At 40.8% G+C, this 9,081-nt stretch overlaps 2 protein-coding genes across 2 annotated transcripts; both read left to right on the top strand.

Moving 5' to 3' along the window:
- Positions 1-339: 339 nt before the first annotated feature.
- samsn1a (SAM domain, SH3 domain and nuclear localisation signals 1a) lies at positions 340-3,801 on the top strand. The gene is made up of 8 exons (XM_030778144.1): positions 340-396; positions 910-990; positions 1,189-1,320; positions 1,618-1,738; positions 1,953-2,107; positions 2,325-2,549; positions 2,715-2,865; positions 3,632-3,801. The coding sequence occupies exons 1-8, from the start codon at positions 340-342 to the stop codon at positions 3,799-3,801; spliced, it is 1,092 nt and encodes a 363-aa protein (XP_030634004.1).
- Positions 3,802-4,902: 1,101 nt separating this feature from the next.
- hspa13 (heat shock protein 70 family, member 13) lies at positions 4,903-8,703 on the top strand. The gene is made up of 5 exons (XM_030777215.1): positions 4,903-4,980; positions 5,303-5,643; positions 5,879-6,092; positions 6,424-6,591; positions 6,812-8,703. Exons 1-5 carry the CDS (start codon positions 4,956-4,958, stop codon positions 7,381-7,383), a joined length of 1,320 nt encoding a protein of 439 aa, XP_030633075.1. The 5' UTR covers positions 4,903-4,955; the 3' UTR covers positions 7,384-8,703.
- Positions 8,704-9,081: the final 378 nt, after the last annotated feature.

The following is a 9,081-nucleotide window of genomic DNA, read 5'->3' as shown; positions in this document are numbered from 1 at the left end:
CCCCCCCCCCCCACACACACACATCCCCAATCTCCCTTCCCCCATCCCCTTCCCCCAGTAAGAAACATCCATGTATAAGTTTGAGTTACTAGAAATGACTCTAAAAGCGGTTATCACACAGACCACAAAATGCCGACTTCAGCGGCTTGTGTTCTCTCCTCTGAAACTGATGCTTTGATAATAGACAGAAACACGAATTGGCTCACATCCTGTCTGGTTTGAGGAAGTTGAAAAAAAAAAAGGCTGTACCACTAAAATGCAGCGTCAAACCTTTTCCAGTACTAAACCAGATCACATCTGAGAAGTATTCAGATTACTGTGGAGAAATAAAGTCAAACAATGCTTCATAGAGCAGCTTCTAGCGTCTCAGACAAACCCAAAAGCATCAAACCTAAGGTAAGAACATTTACCTAGACCTTGAAAAAAGATGCTGTATACAGAGAAAAAATAAATAAATTGAAAAAAAAAATCGGATAAAGAAGAGGTCTGTAAAACAATGGGTTGGAGGTGATAAGTGTGTGTTGTCGTTCCAGTCTCTTGCCTGAAAAAGCTGCATTTGTGAGACACTGCTTAGATATTCCGCGGAGATTATTACGAATTATTCATTATTATTCAATTGAAAATGCAATATGAGTGCCTCAGATATTATTTCAGTTGTTTATTTCTGCTGTAATGAATGCTGTGTATGGTTGGAAGAGGACATTGCAGAAAGCCATTGTAATTAATGTTTTCATTCATGATGTTATCATCTGTAATCCACATCATTTGGGTTTTTTTGTACTAATGTAAATAACTGGGGTATATCACAGGATGTATATCTGTAGGGCAATGATTATCTCTCTTACTACGGCTGTTTTCAGTATTGGTTTGTGTTTACGCTGTATTGAGGGTTGATTTCTGATTTTGCAGCGATCCACCAGTTTCGGAAGATTTGATGGATTCAGGAATCATCCATCCCCAGACCAACTGGAGGAAAACGGAAGCACAGCGGTATGTCATGTTTGTGTCATTCAAATTTAAGAGAGGAATTACTGTAATCAACGGCATGACAAACTATCTCAGTGTTAAGAAACAGCTGGGTAACAGTCTTAATGGGGAACAGTTAGGAATGTACATGCTAGCTAAGCTGTTTGTGCGTGTGTGTGTGTGTGTGTATGTGTGTGCGCGCGCACATGTGTGTGTGTCCAGCTGACAGAAGGGGAGTCTGGAACAGAGAACTATGACAAACCAGGGGGCTTGAGTAAGAAGATGAAAGCCATTTCAATGACTATGCGCAAGAGGATGTGCAAGAAACACGTCAAAGCCCATTCTGAGGACGTGGTGAGTCATTGCATGAAAACACTTCCCTCATTGACAGTTCTACAAATGCGAGTTTACTTCTGTTAATCTACCAGTCTTATCTGTATTCAGATCATTTACTTATTACTAATCATTAGCTCTCTGGAGGGAACAGGTTGCCTTTTTCACACGAAACCCAAAGCATTTCATTCCCCTACCAATGAAAATCGTCTCAAAAAAGTAACAAAGCAGAAATCAAATACCATGAGACTAGTCATTCAGGTTTTATAGGTGATGGTACAGTTGTGTTTAAACATGAGGTTGTTGTATCTGGTTCAGGGTGAAGACGTCGACAAAGACCAAGACGGAGAAGTGGAGGGAAACTCCACTGAGGAAAAAAACTCAGACATAACGAGTAACTCACAAGAAAGTATCTACAGTGGGCAGAGCTCCTCCAGTAAGGAAACACCCATGCCCTACAGTAAAACAAGACCAGGAGCTGGTCAATCTATCTGTTATGCATTTGGTCTCCAGTCAATGGTTCTGCTCATGCTAGCCTCTCTAATGTTTGCTTTACGATAAATCTGCACATACTTTAGGAACTCACTATTAGTGAAAAGGAGGACGATATTATGAACGGTGTAGTAATATTTCTGATGTCTTCTCTTTCACTGGCTCTGGACAAGTGAGCAGTTCGGACCTGTCTGGTAACAGGGACAGTCTGAGGATAGAGGAAGAGGTCCCTTACACTGGGCCGTTCTGTGGAAAGGCCAGAGTCCACACAGACTTTGTCCCCAGTCCATATGATACAGACTCTCTCAAACTCAAGGTAAGCCAAGCCTCACCTAGCGTCTGAACTTCCTATACTGGCTTTATCTGTCAATCAGTATTATTTCCGTGTGGAAATAATTGCTTGTGTCTGATAAGATTTTTCATCCTTTTTTTGTCTGATGAGGTTAATATATACTTAAATCATGTACATTTTAACATATATCTTATATTTTACATTTACCTACGATAATTAATACACAGTTTTTTTCTTTCAGGTTGGAGACATAATCAACATCATAAGCAAGCCACCAATGGGAATATGGACGGGCATGCTTAACAATAAAGTGGGAAGTTTCAAATTCATTTATGTTGATGTTCTAGTGGAGAAACAGGAGGAGGAGGAGGAGAAGGAGGAGGTCCCTAAGATTCGACCTCAGACACATTCCAAAAGGCCGCGACCCAAAACACTGCTGGAGTTACTGGCTCGTCTTCAATTAGAGGTAAGTCCTGGAGAAAACAGAAAAAATCACAAAAAATGTGAAATTCATTTAATTAATCACACACACACACACACGCACACATGCACATACACATACACATACACATACCAGAGGAGATTTTGCTCCTGTGATAAAGAACTAATGTGTGGTATGACTGTTCTGTAGGAGTACACCTCTTCATTACTCCTGAATGGTTATCAGACTGTGGAGGACCTGAAGCACCTGGATGAGAAACACCTGATTGAACTGAATGTCACTGATCCAGAACACAGACGACGACTGCTCGCTGCCACAGAGTCCCTCAAGTATATCGGAAGTAAGAGTCCAAACAGAACTCACAAATTTACCATTATAAATTTGATATTCATGGAATGATCTGGGATAAACGGACTGGATCTTTGGGAGTCAATAATGCATTGTCTGAATACTTAACCAGAACATAGAAAATGGCAAAGCTTCAACTATAAAGACAATTCTATAGCTTTACCATTTGTCTGGTGAAGACATAAGATACATCTTGTGCATATGTCTCATCTTACTTTCCAGTACTGACAGAGGGAGTCGTGCCACGAAGTGAAACTGCTTATCAAAGCGCAGTGCCTTCCTGCCACATCTCACAAAAATAGAAACTGTACTATTTATGGCGGAAGTTTGAAAAAAAAATTATATAACCTAAAAATTCCATTATTCAGTCAGCTGCTCTCAACAGAGGAAAGGACACACCTGTTGAGATACTGAATGTTGGGCCTGAATTCATGTCACCTTATTACATAATGTAATAATGTAGAAAAGTATAGAGGAGTCTTGAAATGACAAGCAGGGAATGAGTGTTCATTCCTAGAGGGCTTCTGATTGAACAGGTGGCACATGGCTGGGCAAGGTTGTTTTTTTGTTTGTTTGTTTTTTAGCTGACACAAGAGGGTGTTAATCGCCAGCATGAAATCTAGTCATTTAATTAAGATTAAACTCCATTAGGGCTGTGAGGGCGTGCAAACCTAATTTGCTTTAATGAGATGAAGATAAGCATCAGACACCCCCACAGTAGAAACTAACCAACTGCCCTCCTCTGCCTCTACCCACAGGAAATGACATAGCACAGACTAAGGACAATAAAGGCGAGGAAGAGGAGGATGAGGAAGGAAATGACTGTCCCAGAGACTCTGGCTGCTTTATTCCATCAGAGTGCACAGAGAACGGCAAAGACGACTCAGAGTGTCATTCCAACACGCCTAATGCAGTCCCTGTAGTGTAATTTCACTTCATTACCACCACAAGGCGCTGCAATAAACATCTGTCAATTACTAATTTAGCAAACATACATGAACATTTAATTGTTTTGTTTTGTTTTGTTTTGTTTTGTTTTGTTTTGTTTTTTTGTTTTGTTTTAAATCATGTAGCCCCGTTTGTTTGTATTTAGAGGACTTACTGTAACCACTGCTCTCTAACTATTATTATGTAAATATGTTTTTGGTTTGAATTATTAGCTGGGGGGTATTCCAGAAAGCGGGCTTTGTTTTGCTCGGAGAATGAAGCCACGGGGCTCCTCTATTAGGAAGTTTACTACTTATTCTGAGTTAACTAACTCTGAGTTTTCACTAAACTCACTTTCTTAAATCCCCCCCTGGTGTGTGTGTGTGTGTGTGTGTGTGTTTGTGTGTGTGTGTGTGTGTGTTACGGTTTTTGACTTTTCTGGGACTGTTTATATACATATAAATAAAAACTGTACATAATCATGGAACATTATACAAGAGGCATAATCTGTATTTACTAAATAAATTATTTACACGGTACCACTTTTATTTATTTATTTATTTACTTATTTATTTAGCAATTTCAGTGTATTTCAGTTCATGTGTCACATCATCACCAACATCAACAACAATGTCGTCGTCATCATCATCAAATCTCCCTGAGTCATTTATCTGTTTAATCATCCAATAATGAGCGATAAAGGGCTAATCGTCCACTCAGTCAGTCCAGTTTTTATTATTATTATTATTATTATTATTATTATTATTATTACAGTTTAACTAATAATAAGTCTTTCCCTCGACCATAAAATTCACTATGATACAAACAAAATATTTTTTCTTCAGAGGTTTTAAATAAACTGAAACGTAAACGCTGCCTGCGTCAAAAACGCATTTCTGATGCTACGAAATGTATTAGAGGTGACTGGGCCGTTCGCATTGCATCTCGGGAACAGTAGTCTTTAACAAATATATTTCTTTTAATGTTAACGCAAACAGCAGTACAGTGGCACTACAATATCCACAAACAACAATATCTTCGTTTAAAGCTGACGTGGGGCTGTACACAGGAAATTTCCTTCCACCCGGCTGTCAATGAACTCTGAAGACTAATGAGTTGTTGTAACGTTACTTTTAACACATAGTTTATGGAGAAATGGCTGGTGAAATGACGATACTCGGTAAGTGATAACATAAAGATATGAGCTGTTTATCTTCCCAGAGTAACCGATTTATTTGCTAACCAGCAGGTCAGTTTCCACTGAGCTCAACGCATCGCAGTTTTCATTCAGCAACTTATAGAATCTGTTTTAGAACATCCTGTACATCTGTTTAGAAGATCTGTTTGTTTTGTTAACCAGACCGATTATTCTATGTTATATGGTCCTCTGATTTTTTTTCTCGATTATAATCGACACTCATAAACTTAGTATGAACTAAGTAGAATACCAGTTAGTCAGTCTGAAGAATTCCTAATCTTAACATTTTAATGATGCGTTTTAGGTTCCGCCATCCTGGCGCTATTATTGGCGGGTTATCTTGGTCAGCAGTATCTACCTCCTCCTAAACCCAGAGTAGTTGGGTTGGATCTCGGCACAACGTTTTGTTCTGTCGGGGTTTTCCATCCCGGGACCGGAGAGGTGGAAGTGATCGGAGACGATAAGGGTCGGAAGAGCATCCCCAGCGTGGTTTCTTTTACCGCTACTGACATCCACGCGGGACACGAGGGCCAGGACTTTTCTGACAGCAATCCTCAAAATACTATCTATGACGCCAAGAGGTTTATTGGGAAACTTTTTGATCCTGATACACTTCGTCAAGAAAGTGCTAGATACCCATTTAAGGTTAGTTATTGTGAGAGAAACGCTCTAACCTTCTGATAGTATTGATGCATTTTTCGTATACTAACCAGTTTGGATACCGTAACGGATTGTATGTGTAATGAAAGCCCTGTCACAGCGTTGAAATTACATTATAACACTGGACTAGCCCTGAAGTTACACTGTCGTACAGTTTGAAAGTGCACCTTCAGAGCATCTTGAGTGCTTTTTCAGTGAGAAGTTGATCGCTGCCTTTCAGGTTATACTAAACAATGGGAGTGCAGAGTTTGTGGTTTCAACCAATCAGACCTTCACCGTGACCCCTGAATTCATTGGCTCTCGTCTATTGCTGCAAATGAAAAAGATGGCAGAGAAGCACTTGGGTGTCCCCATTGAAAAAGCAGTTATATCCGTACCAGCTGAGTTTGATGACATGCAGAGGAACTACACCATCAGAGCAGCCAACCTGGCAGGTTAGTCAGCCAGTCCCTGGTTACCATACAATCCAATCAGTTTGTAAACTTGTGTTCCTACACACACACACACACACACACACACACAAACACACTTATCTATATGTGCACCCTCCACTTGTCATTACTCAACTATTTATTTCATGTATAGATCACAGTGATGGATTATCCTTAATCCAAATGCCTGAGACCTGTTAAATGGTACATTCCTGTGGGGAGTACAGACACTTGACACACATTTACAGTAGCTTCAGAAGGTTTTAACCATTTATTTAAACTGTATTGTTGAATAATCAGAACGTTTCTCTCCCTTTGTCACTGCTACATTCAGGACTGGAAATCCTCAGAGTGATTAACGAACCCACGGCAGCTGCTATGGCCTACGGCCTCCATAAGGTGGACGTCTTCAATGTGTTGGTTGTGGACCTTGGCGGAGGGACGTTGGACGTGTCTCTGCTAAATAAACAGGGAGGCATGTTTCTGACCAGAGCCATGGCAGGTCAGTGTGTACTGTACCCACTTCTGTTTGTGTGCATTAGCCAAGAGTTTGTAAAGATGGTTGGCTGACTGAGCCAATACTGAACTTGCACAACACCATCTGAGAGGAAAAGCAGGTCACTGTTGAGGGAAAAACTCTTTGGACATTAGTTTTATCCCTGTCACTTGTATGCATGTGTCAGATTTGCTTTGCGTAATATTTCCATTTGAATTTTGCACAGGTAATAACAAATTGGGAGGACAGGACTTCAGTCAGAGGCTGTTTCAGTATGCCATGGAGCAGGTGAGGCAGAAATATGGTGTCTCCCCCACGCTGAAGGAGGACATCCATCGGCTACGTCAAGCGGTAGACGCCGCCAAGCTCAACCTCACTGACGTGTCCAGTGTTCTTCTTCGAGTTCCTCTGCACCTCCAGACTACAGGACCAGACGGACGGGAGGAGGAGCAGCACATCCTCTTCCTGGAGACTCTGACCCGAGAGCTGTTTGAAGACCTGAACGCAGACCTCTTCAAGAAGATCCTGGCTCCTATTGAGACAGTGCTGGAGGAGGGCCACCTGAGTCAGGAGGAAGTGGATGAGATCGTCCTGGTTGGAGGCTCCACCAGGATACCCCGCATTCGTCAAATCATTACCGAATTCTTTGGGAAAGAGCCCAACACGTCAGTGGACCCGGACCTGGCGGTAGTGACCGGGGTGGCCATCCAGGCCGGAATTATGGGAGGTTCCTGGCCTCTGCAGGTTAGCGCTATTGAGGTTCCCAACAAACACCTGCGCAAGACGAATTTTAGCTGATTTGACGCGGAAACTTTTTCAAACTGTTGTGCTGAATTCATTATCATGTGACTTGTACTCATGTGACCAGCTTGACATGAGATTGAAACATGTTTCTTTTGTTGTTTCGTTGGTTTTATTTTGCCTTTTCATGTGCATATATTTTGTATGATACGTATACTGTATTTGAGGCAGTGACCTGTTGCTGTAGTTGCTTAAATGTTCTCACTGAGAACGCGTTAACGTCATGGCAACCCATTCAAACTTCGTTTTCGTAGGGAATCGTAAGTTGACTTACAGGGTGAGTCATGTTATCTCCAGGAATTAGACCAGATGTGGTCAGATAAGCAAGATTTGTGAAAATACCTAACCTGTATGTAAGATTTCTAGCTGGTAAATGTCCTTTTATTTTTGGTTATTCAAACGATGATAAGATTTATCAGAATACTTGCCACGGGCCAAAATAAGACTGAATTGTCATGTTAATAAATAACCACTGGTAATTTGTGTAGACAGTAGCAGAACTGTTTTTATTCAGGGAGTAACCATTTGTGAAGAACTGTGACCAACCCTTTCAGATATTTATTTATTTATTTAGTGTTTCAGCTGCCAGTTTTTCTGTTTGTTTGTTTGTTTGTTTCGTTTTGTTTTTCTGTAACCATGACAACATGCTTGTGCCTTTTTAAACTATCTGCTACTGTTTAGTTTTTCTGTTAGCTTATCTGTATCTCACTGAAGTTCATAGTACAGTATAAGCCTCGAGAACTGAGGTTTTTGGCACTGCCTTGTGGCCACTATGAGAAATACTGAGAAGTCTGGCACATTTGGATTTGTGCATTGTGTGTCTGAGTTAGAAATGCAGGTTCTAGGCAGATGAAATAAGAGGTGATGAATGGACCAAGACAGAGTAGCACGTAAGCTCTGCACAGATAAAACAAGTGACAGGAGGTTGATTGGTTTCTAGTGTGTGTATGTATGGGACATGCCATAAATGGACTCTAGAGCTTTAAGGTATAGGAACAGTAAGTCTGCTCTGCTTTTCAGTAACATGGACAATAGAAAGAACTCATTCCTCAACATGCTTCATGTTGTTTTTGTCTTTTCTTTTTGAAGTGTGATAACTTGAAACTGTAAGTTAAACTTTTGAAGAAGATGTCACCTTTGGTCACTTTGTACTTTGTAAGACTGATACCAGACTTGCACGTTTTGTTCGACATTTTCAGGAGAGAATTTAAGATGCCAGAAACCTAACTGGTTATTATGAAATACATATTAGTTTTTATTGACAAAGTGTCTATGAGAAAATTTAGACGTGCAACTCAACCTGTGTTGTGAAGCATGTAAGTGAAAAACAGCAGTTTTCTCAACATTCTTGTCTCTGATGAGTTTCAGTAAAACGACTCTGTGCGGTTAAGTAAGTTCCATTCACTTGACAGAAAAATGCTAAAAATGACAAAGACGATATTTCATCAGCTTCTCCGTTGGGTTCAGTTTTCAGTATGAGTCAGGCCCGTGAGTGCAGCTCTGAGTGCCTACGGCTCAGTAGGAGGCCTCACCAAGGTGTAATGTGTGAGATAATCAGCCCTAACCTGGAGCTCTGGATTCTGACTGCTTTCATTTGGTGCCACTGAACATGCAGTACTGGCCTGCTTCTATACCATTCTTAACCTACTGGTTTCAAAGGCTCCTCACCCCATTTAGTGACACTGTACAGAATGA

The sequence above is a fragment of the Chanos chanos genome, chromosome 6 (genome assembly GCF_902362185.1).
Source record: "Chanos chanos chromosome 6, fChaCha1.1, whole genome shotgun sequence".
Classification (NCBI taxonomy): Eukaryota; Metazoa; Chordata; class Actinopteri; order Gonorynchiformes; family Chanidae; genus Chanos; species Chanos chanos.
This window is presented reverse-complemented; position numbering and strand designations above follow the sequence as displayed.